The sequence below is a fragment of the Triturus cristatus genome, chromosome 7, assembly GCF_964204655.1.
Source record: "Triturus cristatus chromosome 7, aTriCri1.1, whole genome shotgun sequence".
Lineage (NCBI taxonomy): Eukaryota > Metazoa > Chordata > Amphibia > Caudata > Salamandridae > Triturus > Triturus cristatus.
The window spans coordinates 1,205,507,944-1,205,524,041 of record NC_140590.1 but is presented as its reverse complement, the minus strand read 5'-3'; the positions used below and the strand labels follow the sequence as shown (position 1 = coordinate 1,205,524,041).

Here is a 16,098-nt window from a genome sequence, read left to right as displayed (position 1 = left end):
TATCTCAGACCCCTTGCCCATTTCCTATAAGTGCTCCCTTGCCCCCTTCCCTCTCTCGTTCTCTATTTTTTTTTTTAAATACCCCTCCCCGGTACCCCTGCGCGACACCCCCACCCCCAGCCCCCAATCCTTCTTAGAATTACCCCTGCCCGGAACCCTTAAAATGCTTCCCTTCGCGATTCCCCCACCCCTAAACCCTACTTACAAATACCCCTCCCCTGCCCTTAACCCTAAAATCTGACCCCTGTGTAACATAACTCCCTCAATATTTATATATGTATTTTTTTAAATCTAAAATTCCCCTTACCTCTCCATGTCATCTCCTCTCCATGCTCTTCCATGGTGACGTTGCACACCGTTAAGAGGAAGCGGAAGTGTCTTTCTGATTCCTCTAACGACGCCGACTGCCTCCACTTTGCTACGGAAACAGGTGCGTTTTTTGGGGGGATGAGACCCCCCAAGCCCCCTTTTTTAATTTTAGCCTTCAACACACATGCCTTTACTACGTATCTCGTAGTAAAGGTATGCGTGGTAACGACTATTTGTGGTAACCACGATTGCGAGGTAATGCATGCGTGGTTGAGGTAATGCGTGGAAATGGCCGCATTGTAGTGGCCGTTTCCTGGGAAAACGTAGATGCATGAACGGACAGACCTGTGAAAATTTCTCTAAAACTAAAAAAGTTATAAACCAATCAAAATTCCTCTGATTTATTACTAGCTGGGGTGCTAGTTGATGAATTTTCAAGTAAGTTGAAATTACAGGAGTGGATCTCCTGCTGAAGGTCTGCCAAAGTACATGCAGATTTGACAAATTACAACCCCAATCCCAAACCTTCGAGGCCTCTAATTCAGAGGTTGATAGACAGCAGCGGCTGGTGCAGGTAAGAGGGGTGGGGTGTAGCGGGGCGGGCGGGTGAGAGGATGAGAAGTCGGCAGACAACAGAATAGGTAAAATTAAAGAAATAAATAAAACCTATTTCATCTAATTCCTCCCCCACCCCACCCCGCTTCGCTCCACCGCCCCACTGTGCTTACTTGCATCAGCCATGACTGGTCAGAAGGTCCAGCACAGTTAAAGCCAAGTTCTGAGTCTAGAGCAAATATTGTGCAGTGGGACACATGTAGCCGGCACTAGTGAAATTCCGACTGCAGGTTAAGGCCTTGCATTCGGAGCTTGCAGAACATAACTAAAGGACATGTTCAGCAGACAGAGTGGCATGAGGGCTGATGCAAGCACTTGTGGAGAAGTGTGGCTCAATGGTTAGAGTGGCAGACCCTGATACAGAGGTCCGGCCCGGGACCAGGGTTCAATTTCCGCTTCGGCGGGTCTTGGGCTTAATTTCCTCGGACCTGATATTTCTCGCCTCGGTGCCTATTCTAATCATGGGTCCCACTCTGCAACTCTGGGCAATAGCTTGCTTAATCTCCACAACGGCCCCAACAGCGCAGGGGATGCCTGGCTGCACCTTGGGGGTGCCCAGGAGTGGTCACTTCACAGGGAAAGCCAGGATGGGTTCCTCTGCGGTATAAGTACAGCACCGAGACACCTCCGTTGGTAGGTAGCTGCGCGCTTTACAAATGCCAGATTATTATTATTCATGTAGCAAGCTTGCCGGAGTGTGGACTGACAGCGCCCTGTGCCCAGTGCTAATTGTAAAAAGCCATGAATTGTCAGACCTGTGGTAAAGTGGTGACACAGGCCTCGCTCCACAAAACCAAGGTTGTGTGTACAGCTGATAAAATGGTGCAGTGACCTGGCCGAAGATCTGACAGGACTTGAGGCCTTAGCCCGCTGCTCTCCTCGGTGCACCTTGGAGCATGTACTGACGTAAGGGTCTGCTTGCACATGGCTGAAAGCTCTTTATCTCCATTATAACCAATATGTGTGATAGATGCAGCTAAAATGAAAAAGCCTCAATAAATCACTAAAAATATTTTTTAAAGATGCAATTTAGATACCTTTGCTTGTCAGTCATTAATGTAAATTAACAAACAATCTCAAAAAGCCATTGGAAAACCTCACATAGAGGTGCCGATTCCGATCCGTTAAAAATATTCCCCGTACGAATCGTATCCGGATTTTTTTCCGTACGAATCGTACAAGTCCCGTACAAACTGGCAAGTACGATTCGTATGTGAAAAAGTCCATACGAATCGCATTGGGAAAATTCCCCGACACGTCCTCGGATCGGGAAAAGTGTCCGACACGTCCCCGGACAGTTTTACGTACGATTCGGAAAACTGAAGTCCGAGCGCGCAAGTACGATCCGTCCGTCCGAATGTACAACCGTATGGAAAAAACACCGTACGGAGCGAACATCAATAGCAACCATGGAGACGTCCAAACATGTGCCCGCATACGCGCCGAACACCCCCCCAGCCCCCCCGTATGTACGCGCCGTACCCCAAGCCCCCCCCGGAGGTACGGATTATACCCCCACCCGTGTATGTACAGAGCGTACCCCCACCCGTGTATTTACGGAGCGTACCCCCACCCGTGTATGTACGGAGCATACCCCCACCCCCGTATGTACGGTGGGTTTATAGGGGAATTGGGTGGGAAGTAAATAATAGTAATAAAGTAAATATTACATTTTTTATTTATGTGTATTGATAATTGATAAATAATTATTAATTGTTAATTAATTTGTATTAATTGGTAATTAATTTGTATGAGTTGGTAATTAATTTTTATTAATTGCTAAATAATTTTTATTAATTGATTATTTGATAATAATGTTAATTGTATTTGTTATTATTGGGAGTGGGTTGTGGGTTTATAGGGGTATTGGGTGAGAAGTAAATTGATTGTAATAAAGTAAGTATTAATTTTTATTTATATGTATTGATAATTAATTGATAATTAATTGGTAATTATTTTTTATTAATTGGCAAATAATTTTCTTCAATGGTAATTAATTTTTATTAATTGGTAATTATTTTGAATTAACTTTTTATTGGTATTGATAATTAATGTAATCTTATTTTAAAATTTAATCATTACTTTCCCTACTTTTGCACTCTCAGGAATGGGAATAGTATTTTTTACCCTCCCGCTATCCAACTCTTTCCCTACTGTTGCACTCACTGGAGTGGGAATAGTCATTTTTACCCTCCTGCTATCCAACGCTTTCCCTACTGTTACACTCTTTGGAGTGGGAATAGTAATTTTTACCCCTACACTATCCAGCGTTTTCCCTACTGTTGCATTCACTGGAGTGGGAATAGTAATTTTTACCCCTACGCTATCCAACGCTTTCCCTACTGTTGCACTCACTGGAGTGGGAATAGTAATTTTTCCCTTCCCGCTATCCAACGCTTTCCCTACTGTTTCACTCTCTGGAGTGGGAATAGTAAATTTTATCCTCCCGCTATCCAACGCTTTCACTACTGTTGCACTCTTTGGAGTGGGAATAGTAATTTTTACCCCTACGCTATCCAACGTTTTCCCTACTGTTGCACTCACTGGAGTGGGAATAGTAATTTTTACTCCTACGCTATCCAACGCTTTCCCTACTGTTGCACTCATTGGAGTGGGAAAAGTAATTTTTCTCTTCCTGCTATCCAATGCTTTCTGTACTGTTGCACTCTCTGGAGTGGGAATAGTAATTTTTACCCCTATGCTATCCAATGCTTTCCCTACTGTTGGAGTCACTGGAGTGGGAATAGTAATTTTTCCCTTCCCGCTATCCAACGATTTCCCTACTGTTGCACTCTCTGGAGTGGGAATAGTAATTTTTACTCTCCCGCTATCCAATGCTTTCCCTACTGTTGCACTCTTTGGAGTGGGAATAGCAAATTTTACCCCTACGCTATCCAACGTTTTCCCTACTGTTGCACTCACTGGAATGGAAATAGTAATTTTTACCCCTACGCTATCCAACGCTTTCCCTACTGATGCACTCAGTGGAGTGGGAATAGTAATTTTTCCCTTCCAGCTATCCAATGCTTTCCCTACTGTTACAGTTTCTGGAGTGGGAATAGTGATTTTTACCCCTACGCTATCCAACGTTTTCCCTACTGTTGCACTCACTGGAGTGGGAATAGTAATTTTTACGCTCTCACTAGCCAACAAAATCTCTACTTTTTTTACATTACTTTTATTATGTTTACATTTTAAGCTTTTTTATATTATATTATGTATGTTTTATTTAATTGTTTTTAATATTTAATTACTTTTATATTATTTTTAATACATTTAAAAAATTCGATATTTTAGCTAACTATATTCTAACATTCTATATTTTGGAATCAATATTTTAGTACTTACCTGTTTGTAGATAGGAAGTCGATATTCTGTCCTTCTATATTTTGGCGTCGATATTTTGGGCATTCTATATTATGTCCCTCGATATTTAGTCACTGAACCATATATAACTGAGTGATGTTATTGCAATGAACGGAGTGGTACGGAAAACCATCTTTAACAACCGTTGCAGTATGGAAATATATTTCAGAGGTCCCTATACAATATGGGCCTTTCATGGCAGCTCCAACCTATCTGTGCAACATTAACATTGCCCATTGTTTTATAAACATTTTGTTGACGAAAGTTGACAAAAGATGAATATTCTATTTCAGGACAACATCCATTGTAAGCTGTACCTTGCAGATAACAACGTTAACAATCTTTCCCTTCAACAAACTTAATATGTTTTTAACAAACCAAAGCATGATTTCCAAAATTCTTGAATGACGTCACAGTGAGAACTCAAACTACTCTACAGATCTTTACATTTGTGTGTTGTTTAATCAACTTTCTATTCATGAAAGAACATTATAGTGCCAATCAGTACCTGTTGTAATATGCACCTTGCAGGCAGCAGCCTAAAAAATCTCTTCCTTTTATAGACAGAATGATTTTTTAATAAAGCAAATAATGTGTTTTTAAACGATCCAATTAATTTACTACAGTCAAACATATAGTCCAGTATTTCACTTACTGTTTTCAAAAAACATTTCCTTGTTTGCAAAAGCACATTTTGAAGCTAACTGCCCCAAAATTAATATTTGATTCAAACATCATATAACAGATATCCTGGGAAAATTAAGAAGCCACTTTGCCTTCGGTCTTGTGATTTGTGATGCACGGAATGATATAATCTGCACAAATTGTTCACTCCTCCAATCAGGCTCCTTGCTACTTCAGTTTTTCACTGACTGACTTGGAAAAAAAAAAGTTAATCCATATTTGTAAAGCGCGTATTACTCACCCTTATGGGTCTCAAGGCGCTGGGGGGCGTTGTGGAGCTATTGCCCAGAGTCACATGGTGCTGAGTTGTCCCCGGAGATCGAACCGTGAACGCTGTGCTCCGAAGTCAGCTGCCCTGGCCGCTGCACCACACCTCTCCACTTGGACTATTCAGCATGGCAGCCCCACATTCCAGATGCCTATAATTAATTTAAGTTCAGTTGACCCTTAGTTTTAAGGCATTTTTGCAAAAGGTGCTGAACAGATCTTCATAAAATCAAACCATATCACAAGTTGCACTACATCACTTCACCTCACACAAGTTTGTTAACATCCTACAATAGTCTTTCATACAGCTGCAACAGAAAATTCCCTATAAGAATAAATGTTTAGCATTTCTGGGAGCTTTCCTACCCATAACATTTTTCTAACGTGAAGCCAAATTCATTAGATTAAACATCAGTGTTATGGAAAATATGATGTGACTATTGACAACAGGTTCGCCGATACTGAAAAAGTGAACGTTCACAATGACTAGTAATTTATTTTTTACTTTTACTTACCATTGTTATATGTATACCACAAATCTGTTTTTTACATTTTGATTACCTCAACTAAGTTTAGTTTTCACTGTCTTTCCTAGATTCCTCAGACTGCATGAAGTGCCCTGATGACCACTGGTCCAGTATCTTAAGAGATAGATGTATACCAAAATCTATTAGCTTCCTGTCCTATGAGGAGTCTCTTGGTATGATTTTAGCTTTAATGTCTATTGTCTTCTTCCTAAATGCCTTCTGTGTCTTTGGTGTCTTTGTTTGGTATCGGGACACTCCAGTGGTGAAAGCTAACAACCGTGGCATCAGTTACCTGCTGCTCATCTCACTCATGCTGTGCTTTCTCTGTGCATTGAATTTCATTGGCCGTCCCACAAAATGGACCTGCATGTTACAGCAAATCATCTTCGGAGTCCTCTTCTCCCTTTCTATTTCATGTGTGCTTGCTAAAACTATCACAGTTGTCATAGTCTTCAGAGCCACCAATCCCAATAGCAATCTTAAGAAGTTCTTAAGTCCAAAGATTGCTTACACCATTGTTCTGACCTGTACTTTAATTCCAGTGACTATTGGAGTGGCTTGGCTGACAACCTCCCCTTCTTTCCCAGAACATAGCACTAGCCCTGCCGTGAAAGAGATATTCCTTGGATGCAATGAGGACTCCGTTGGATGGTTCTACAGTATGCTGGCCTTCATGGGGCTCTTAGCTTGTGCCAGTTTCTTGATCTCCTTTCTAGCCAGGAACTTACCTGACAGCTTCAATGAAACCAAGTTTATCACATTCAGCATGCTAGTGTTCGTCAGTGTTTGGTTGTCATTCATACCAGCTTATCTGAGCACAAAGGGAAAGTATATGATTGCTGTTGAGGTTTTTGCAATTTTGTCATCTGGCGCTGGACTTTTCTTTTGTATATTTGGTCCCAAAGTATTCATAATATTTTGGAGGCCAGAGAGGAACACAAGAGACTACTTATCTTCAAAATCAAAGTCAAGTTTGAAAAATAAATAACAATGCTAACAATTGATCATATGTGGTTAGTTTTCCATAAAATGTACTTCACCTACTGGAGAAAGGTGCACATTACATATGTAGCACACATATAAGCAATTGTTCAATTCCACAAAGTCTACATCACATCACAGGAACAACTGGGAATGACATCCTAATAATTCAACAGCAGATATATTAGGAGTTTGCTATCAAATAGCAAGTTCTAATTTGGTGTACAATTCATGTAACTACAATATTTAAAATGTATTTATTAATATGTTAAAGCAATGTAGAAGTTACATTATAGCTACTTCATAGACAGTGTGGTTCTAACCCACTAATAGTCAGGGACCGCTTGTGAGCTCTAGCATTCCAATTTTATATATGAACAAGTAAAAGCAGCCACTTTCATTTTAGAGTCCTGCCTTGTTTTTATCATAGAATTGTAAACAAAGTAGCGGTGTGTAAGAGTCACACTATGGAAAAGTGCTGCTGACAAAATTAAAATATCTTTCTATGACACTTTGGTTTGTCATGTTAACATTTTATAAAAGTAAATCATTTAATTATTTTAGGATTACTTTCCAAGGTGAGCACATGATGTCTTTGTTTCTGTTTTCCATAATATCTTTTCTTTTTGATTCAGTGTTTTTTCTAAATTAAAACTAAATACACTGAAAAGAAGAATGAATAAAAAAATACATCGGAACATTTGCATCTAAGGCTGCAGTAAATCAGAGTGCTGCAGTGGCAAAGCATCATCCTTAAACAAAACAGACAAGGCCATATTTAGTAGTAGGCCTTTCACATCACAGTTTCCCACCTTCATTATTTTGAATGTTTCATAATTGCATGAACACATGGTTTTTTGATGCACCCTTCTGCTGCAAGTGATCCATACTCCTGGGGGCCGATTCCAATCCTGGAAAAAGGCTGTACAAATCGTTGTATGGAGAGTTTTTCCAGTACAACTCGTACCCGGTAAACTTTTCTTACAACCTAGGAAGTACGATTCGTACAGAAAGCCTCTTTCCATACAAATCGTACAAAAGACCATAGAGCTAAAATAAACAAACGTTTCTGATCCGGAACAGCTTGCTCGCGACGTCTGTATGTATTTAAGCAGCGGTTTCCAGCCCAGCAAGTACGATTCGTCCCTACGGCACTCCGTACGGCTCTTTTCTTATGGGAGCCAAAAACAGCTGTAAAAGCAGAGTCCCCAGGAGTACGAGTCGTACAGGCATACACCCCCGTGCGTTGTGTATGTATGGTGCGTACCCCAACATCGCGTATGAGCTGTGCGTACCCCAACACTGCGTACCCCAACATCGCGTACCCCAACATCGCATACCCCAACATGGCGTATGTACGCACCGTACATACGCGATGTTGGGGTACACGATGTTGGGGTATGCGATGTTGGGGTATGCGATGTTGGGGTATGCGATGTTGGGGTATGCGACGTTGGGGTACGTGATGTTGGGGGTACGCACAGTACATACACGATGTTGGGGTACGCACCATACATGCACAACGCACGGGGGTGTATGCCTGTACGACTTGTACCCCTGTACGAATCGCACCCCGGGAACAACTTTTCCCGGGATACGAGTCGTACATAGTTCGCTTCGTAGCAGGTAATGTCATTCCCCGTGTACGGGATGTTTTCCATACAAATTGTAAATTGAAAAGCCGGTCCGGATCGTACTAGTACGGTTGGACTGCATTTTTACAATTTGCACTTAAAAGTGTTTGGGTCCGTCTGGTACAACTTTTTCAGATCAGATTTGTAAGGATCGGGCCGATCCGTACAAATCGGTTCGGGAAAAGTTGTATTTTTCCCGTACGAATCGTACTTCACGGGTCCGACGGGACTTGTACGATTTGTATGGACAATTTACCGATACGAGTCGGACGGGAAAAAAAAATACAGGATCGGAATCGGCCCCATAGTGTTGATTTGCTGATAACCTTTGGGACAGACAGCGATTGCGCTGTCTGCAAGACATGTTGTATTGTATTCTATGTGTATCAAAAAAGCAACTGCTTCTATTGGCTGTTGGCTGTGCCATTCAAAAATGTAGCCTTTGTATTGGTGTTGGGTTGTTAAAGTCCCTCCCCTCTCTCCTTCTGGCGATTTCACTTAGTGAGTATTTAGTTTGGCCATCACACTGTGTAGCATGTGATGGCCCCTGTTTAAAGAGACGTGCATCTGTTATCAATTATCCTTATTGTAACTGCAGTCTGACTTCCATTCTGACCTAAAGAAGATCTGTGGCTTTGTTTCTGTTTCAGCGTGCATCTCTTAGCAATTATCCTTATCTCAACTGCAGTTTCACTTCAATTCCGAACTAAAAAGCCCTATGCCTTTGTTTATGTTTTAACGTGCATCTGTTATGAATTATCCTGATGGTAACTGCAGTATGACTTTTATTCCAACAGTCAAACTTATAAATGATATTAAAAAAAACACTGAGCATTTTATTTGACTAATATTATACGGTAGAGCGTGTTTAGTTTCCTTTTCTGTTGAAGTTGTTAGGGTTTGTTTTCCGTTTTGCCAGTGGACATGGGCAGAGATGCTGGAGTCCTATAAGGTGTGGCTGGTGGTAAATCGCAGTGCATATGCACTTGCTTCGGCACCAGCTTTTTACAGCTTACGATAGTGAGCACTTTCAGGACCCGGGCTAATTAAAGCTGGTGTTATTAAAAAATACGTTAGAGCATTTTTTGTTTCTTTTTCTGTTGACGTTGTCGGGGTTTGTTTTCCATTTTGCCAGCGGACATGGACAGAGATTCTGGAGTCATGTAAGGTGTGGCTGGAAGTAAATCGCATTGCAAATGCACTTTTTAGAGCTAACGATGGTGACCACTGGCAGAACCCGGGCATATTAAAGCTGGTGTTATTAAAAAATGAGTTGGAGCATTTTTAGTTTCCTTTCCTGTTGACATTGTCGGGGTTCGTTTTCTGTTTTGCCAACAGACATGGGCAGAGATGCTGGAGTCATGTAAGGTGTGGCTGGAAGTAAATCACAGTGCATATGCACTTGTTTTGGCACCAGCTTTTTAGAACTAATGATGGTGAGCACCGGCAGGACCCGGGCCAATTGAAGCTGGTGTTATTGAAAAATTGGGTGGAGCATTTTTAGTTTCCTTTTCTGTTGACGTTGTCGGGGTTTGTTTTCTGTTTTGCCAGCGCACATGGTCAGAGTTGCTGGAGTCATGTAAGGTGTGGCTGGAAGTAAATCGTAGTGCATATGGACTTTTTTCTGCACCAGTTTTTTAGAGCTAATGATAGTGAGCACCGGCAGGACCCGGGCCAATTAACCCCTTCCCCGCTCATGCCGGAACCGCTCCGTCATGAGCCACGGTTGCCGTGTGCTCATGACGGAGCGGTTCCGTCATGCCACGACCGTTGGCGGGCGCTCCGCCCACGCGGCGCTGTTTCCCCGCCTGTGCGGGGGGACAACGCAACTGGGCGGAGTCATGACGGAACCGCTCCGTCATGAGCACAGCTCAACCGTGGCTCATGACGGAGTGGCTCCGTTATGAGCACAGCGCCACCGCGCTGCCCCCCCGCACCTCCCAGCGCTGCGGTGGAATTCCCGCCGCAGCGAAGGGGTTAAAGCTGGTGTTATTAAAGAATACGGTAGAGCTTTTTCTGTTTCCTTTTCTGTTGACGATGTCGGGGTTTGTTTTCCGTTTTGCCAGCAGACATGGGCGGAGATGGTGGAGTCATGTAAGGTGTGGCTGGAAGTGAATCGCAGTGCATATGCAGCGGTTTCGGCACCAGCATTTAGAGATAACAATGGTGAGCACCAGCAGGACCCAGCCCAATTAAAGTTGTGTCTGTTGGTGTGATTAATATAACTATACCAAATAGTCAAACTTATAAATAAAATGAAAAACCACAGAGCATTTTATTTTACTGATATTAAGCATTGCGTGTTATTAAAAAATACCATAGATCATTTATTTTTTATTTTTCTGTTGATGTTGGGGTTTGTTTTCCGTTTTGCTAACACTGCTCTTTAATACTTTCACTGCTCTTTAATACTTTTTATATACTAAACTCCAATATACAGCGAGACCTATTGGCACTGCTAATGCTTGTTTTTGTACGTGCCACAGGTGACAAGCGTTGTGTTATGGGGACAGCCAACCTTGATTTTTATCGAATGTATGTTCAATTTTGGACTTCTAGGTTTACTTTTAACTTGCCATCATAGGCTAAATAGTTCAAGCATTCATAGTGCTATTGGCAAAACATTCAGGTTTTGCTGAATCAAATAACAAGAGATGACGAGACAGTGACAACCAGTAATTTTATGAGGGGAGGGGGTGGACGGGACACACACATATACACCTGTGCATTCTAACACGCGAGCGCACACACACATCCATTCACAGCACTCATTGCCAAATATTCAAACATACATGTACGCACCAAACATTAATTTAAAAAAAGAAATAACACTTACCTGCAGCTCTGCCTTGAAGGTCCCAGAGGGTTAGGACTGCTGAAATTCCAAAGTTTGCAGAAAAGTTGCATGGAATCAAGCTTTTGATACATATACACTAAGATAACCGAAGGGCATCCTCTTACGCTTCAGTCTTAATCCAGCCCTTCTCAATTCCAGAGAAAGTTAAAAACCCATCTTATTACTATTTACTAATAGCCCATTCAGTAACCTTTACTATTTTCACCAACTTTAATTAAAACTCATTCCCTCTCTGTTTGACGTGAACCTCGCTGCAGGGTCACCTCCAAACGTTTTGCATTCGCCCTTCGTTCTTTCTGAACCCACTTTGTTGGCTTTTAGGACTCTGTGTACTTTCCAACTGCTAACCAGTGCTAAAGTGCTTGTGGTCACATTTAATTTACGTATAAGTCCCTAGTACAGTGCTACCTCATGTTTCAACTCGAAAATAAAATGCGACTAGTGGGACTGCAGCATTTATTGTGCCACACATTTAAGTAGCCCTTTAAAACTTGTTTTAGGCCTGCCATTGTAGCCTATGTGCAGTTATTAACTGCCATTTTGACTTGACAAAATAAACCTTTTGTCAGGTCTAAACTTCCTTTTTAATACATCTAAGCCTCCCCTACAGTAGGGAATAAACAGGCAATAAGGAAGAGTGCATTATATTTAAAAGGTAGGACACGTTTTACGTGTCCTGGTAGTAGAAAACTCCTAAATTCATTTGTCACTACTGTAAGGTCTATCTCCCCATAAGAGAACATTGGGTTACCTTATTACATTTAGTAGGTGCTAACTTTTGCTTGGGAGCAGGAATAAGTGTCCTGTTTGGACTCAAACTAATTATAATTTAAAATCCTATTTAATGGCAAAGTCAGATTTTAGATAGCAATTTTAAATATACCACTTTTGGAAAGTTGGAATTTTTCCTGCCCTAAACTTTCTAAGGCCTTGCAGGAGTTTCTAGCTGCCTGGGCCTGTTAATTGCTCCCTCATCAGGAATGTGTTTTGGGCCCAGTCAGTGAACAATAGGACCTGAGTGTAGCTAGGAGAGGGTCATCGAGTCAAGATGGGAGTGGAAAAGATGTGCACAGGCCCACTTGTACTTCAAAGGACTTGCCTCGACACACACAAATACCATAACACTATCCTTTTGTGACTTTAAACATTCTAGGACTAGAGCAGGGAGAAAGGAAATTCCTGTCTATCCTTGGGGGAGAAACACTGGAAGTTTGTTTAGCTTCGAAGCTGGCACCAGGTATCAAAATAGGACACTTATACCTACTGTACTCTTCAGTTCACTTCAGGACCTGCGGAGGACTCTCAGAGGACTGCCTTGTTCCCTGAAGACTGCTGTGTACTTCAGAGGACTGCTTTGTGCTTTCAGAGGACTGTCCTGATGCCTGACGCATGCTCTGTTTTCTCAGAGGAATGCCCTGCTGCTTGAAACCTGCTTTTTTTTGGTTGAACCTAGGACTACCAGAGTGAATGCAAGGACTAATTGCCTGGCCTCCTGTTTACAGCCACAGGGAAAAAAAGGCTCCTACAATCTTGAACCAGTACCTGGACCCAGCCTGCGCTTGTTCCGACCCTCCGAGTGGTGCACATCCAAAACTGGACCCTCGGAAGGGGTGGTAAAAGTGCCCAGAGAGTCAAAATAAAAACATGGGACTTAGAAACGTTTTAGCCAAATAGTGACCTGAGAATGAAGAGAAGGCCCAGACTTACTTTCTAGCCGATCCGCCCAAAGTGCATTTCTACTCAGGCTGACTTTGCTACTCCATTCTTCTCTGCAGCAGCAAATCCTGTTCAGCAGCTCTTCACAGAAGTTTCACTTTAAAATTCATTACTCCTGTTTATGTGATTGAATTTTGTTTGTTTTGATGTCTAATAATTTAATAAAGTTTACTGTATTTTTCTAAATTGGTGTGAGATTTTGCTTGTGTTGTGTTTTCATGTGATTACTGCTTGAGTGCTGTGCAAATTCATTACACATTGCATCGTAGCAAAGCCTGACTGTTCTTGTGCCAAGATGCCAGTGGGATCAGCACACGTTAATTTAGTGGCTTTTGTGGTTTGCCCTTGTTGCAACGCCGAAACTTGGGTATCGGGGAAATGGACGAGACCCGTACCGATATCCTCTCTTCATAACAGACCAGATATCACACTAACGCTTTCACACATGCAGTCATTGGTGGGGCCCATAACACCAACATTCACACGTCACTTCACACTGGTCTGCACATACAGGAGAGATGAGCGGTTCAAGCGCTCAACATGAAAGTAATACCTTATGACCTATAAAAAGAAAAAGTGATTTACATATCTATACATTAATACCCTTTCTCCTGCAGATCTCAATCCTAAACATTAAGGCACTCCTCCCACGTGATCAATGGATCAATTAGTTGGATTGGTTGATGGTGATTTAGAACCAGCTAAAACACATTTTTAAGATTTGATCTTCCCTCCCTCAATAAATCACAAACGCATTTGCTTGTTAATCAATATTAATTTACCTATTTTATCACACAAGGTTAAGTTTACATCTAGAAAGTTTTATTAATTTTGTGTAAATCACAGAACACCATATTTACCTAATCTGGCTATCGGGCGTCCTCTAAGTCATCAAATTAGCTGTCAATCGGTCGGAATTCAAAAGTTCTTCATGCAGTATGCTACAGTCCCAAAGAATGGGTAAGGACCAGAGACATGCGAGCATCTATCAGTGCCCATAAATTTTATAAAGTTCGCAGTTCATCAGGAAAATGGGCAGCATTCAGACTGTCAAAGACTCAGGAACGCAGCAGTCACCCTAGATAGTAGCGTCGCGTAGCGTCACCGTCGTCTTCGTCAGCAAAAAGGAAAAGGGATAGTATGAGCAAATCTCTCTATTCTACCACCATTTTTATAATAAAAATAAGGTTACAATGCAAAAAATTACAAAATTTGGACATTTCTGATTGGTCGGTTGAGATCGTCCCGTGAGGTTTAGCACAGTTTGAGGGGTTATGTCATACTTCAGTTTTTTCCGGTTTCTTTGTAAACGTCCATTGTACTGTCACTTGGCTGTTTTCCCACCGTGGCCTTGTTCGGGAACACTAAGGCAAGGGTCATGACGAGGCCACAGGAGCAAAATGTCGCACCGGCGCACTTCACCCCAAACCTCGTTGAACGGTGGCCATCACGACATGTCGCGTCAGCGGCCATTTTGATTTTAGGCCCAAAGGACAACTTAAGCGAAACAAACACAAAGGAGTAATTAATACATAGAAATGATGAATAAAATGTTAATCCCTTACTAATCCCTCTATGTGCTTGTAATTATCTAGCGTATAGCGACATTTAAAGCGTTCATATTCACCCATTTGATGTCATCTTGGGCAACATTATGAAAATGTCACAAAAGCCACATATCATGCAATATTCTATTTAATACATATACTACGGTTAGTATGCGTACGGATTTTAGTAGTAACAATAATTTAGCCATGCAAATATGCAAATCCCACGTATATCTTGTATATTAATAATGTTGATTAATACACATGCAAATAAATTTAGTAATATTATAATTAATAGATTATATAATTAGTATATGCATGCAGAATGGGGGGTATACAAAATGTTGTACTACCCGCTCCATCACCCTGAAAAGTATTGCAGCTGTTGCTTGAGAAGGGCTCACACCCCCCTCAACAAACAACTCCATTTCCCACACCCTCCATCCACTTAGACTCATTTAATGTAAATGAATCTCCCTATTGCTTTTATAACACATGCAAATCCCCATGCAGAACATGTGTTCCCTTTTATTATAGTCAACACTCAGTTGCTCGCTCTGGCTATGACTGCAGTTTAAAAATACTTATCATTAAAGAAAGTACATTTGAGATGATGTTCAAGCAGTTCCCTTTGTTATATCAAGAGTTAAAGCACCCATTAAACATTAGGGAGAGAATGCGTTGGATTACACAGTTTTTTTTCTTTTATCCTCATTCACCTTTTCACTTCCAGCCACAAACTTCACCCTCCATGATGGCTCCCCGTTTATCCATCTGGGGCCCTAGGCTTAAAAGCCTGGGAAGACATTGTCGACCTTTCCTGAACTTAACCATCCCAGCTGGATTTGCAAGTTCAATGTCTGCTGTAATCATGGGACCTTAAGCTTTACCTTTCCACTTCATTCTCCACCAAACATAAAACCAACGGCCCCCAAACTTGTGATCCTCTTAAAGACCTGGGGGAGGTGTCAATTTTTAAAGTATCTATCACTGAATTTAGCTACTCAGCAATAGTGGGAGCATCTTTTGATGACCACTTCCTAAAAATCTCCCTCCTCACCAGCAGGATCAGATAGAACCCTAGCTTGCTATTCTTTTTGTTAAGTTTCACAGGTTCTTCTACTTTCCAAAGAATTATGAATCCAAGGCTCACCTTGATTTGAGAGAATCTGGCTAATTTTCTTCCTTACATCGTCCTAGAACTTTTGAATCTCTGGGCACTCCATGAAAAGATGAATGCCATCTGCCTTTTCCAGACCACACTTCACGCAGCATACTGGAGTCAATTTCCCCAGTTTTGAAAGCTTATTTTGGGACCAACAAGCTCTATGAAGGGAAAAGAGATGATTCCTTCTCATGTATGCCGGTTTTACTGTATGATAAAGTTAGTGTATAGATACTTGCTAGAAATCGTGAGTCTTTAACTGCGGAAAGCTTCTTCCCCATAGATTCGCTGGAAGTGCAAGGTCCCCTCCTGTACTACCCGGAATGACCCAGTACCAACACGAAACCTCTCTCTTACTCCTTTTCCCATTCTTTTTTTTTTTTTTTTTTTTTTTAAAAGGTTTTTATTGAACAATAATAAGGTTACAAGT

At 41.6% G+C, this 16,098-nt stretch overlaps 1 protein-coding gene across 1 annotated transcript in view; it reads left to right on the top strand.

Annotated features, from left to right (window-relative positions):
- LOC146811605 (extracellular calcium-sensing receptor-like) overlaps positions 1 to 6,756 on the top strand; it is a 189,623-nt gene extending 182,867 nt beyond the window's left edge. Inside the window, exon 8 of the mRNA XM_085615083.1 lies at positions 5,837 to 6,756. Within this exon, the coding sequence (XP_085471209.1) occupies positions 5,837 to 6,756 (920 nt within the window). The remainder of the gene's footprint in view (positions 1 to 5,836) is intronic.
- Positions 6,757 to 16,098: the final 9,342 nt, after the last annotated feature.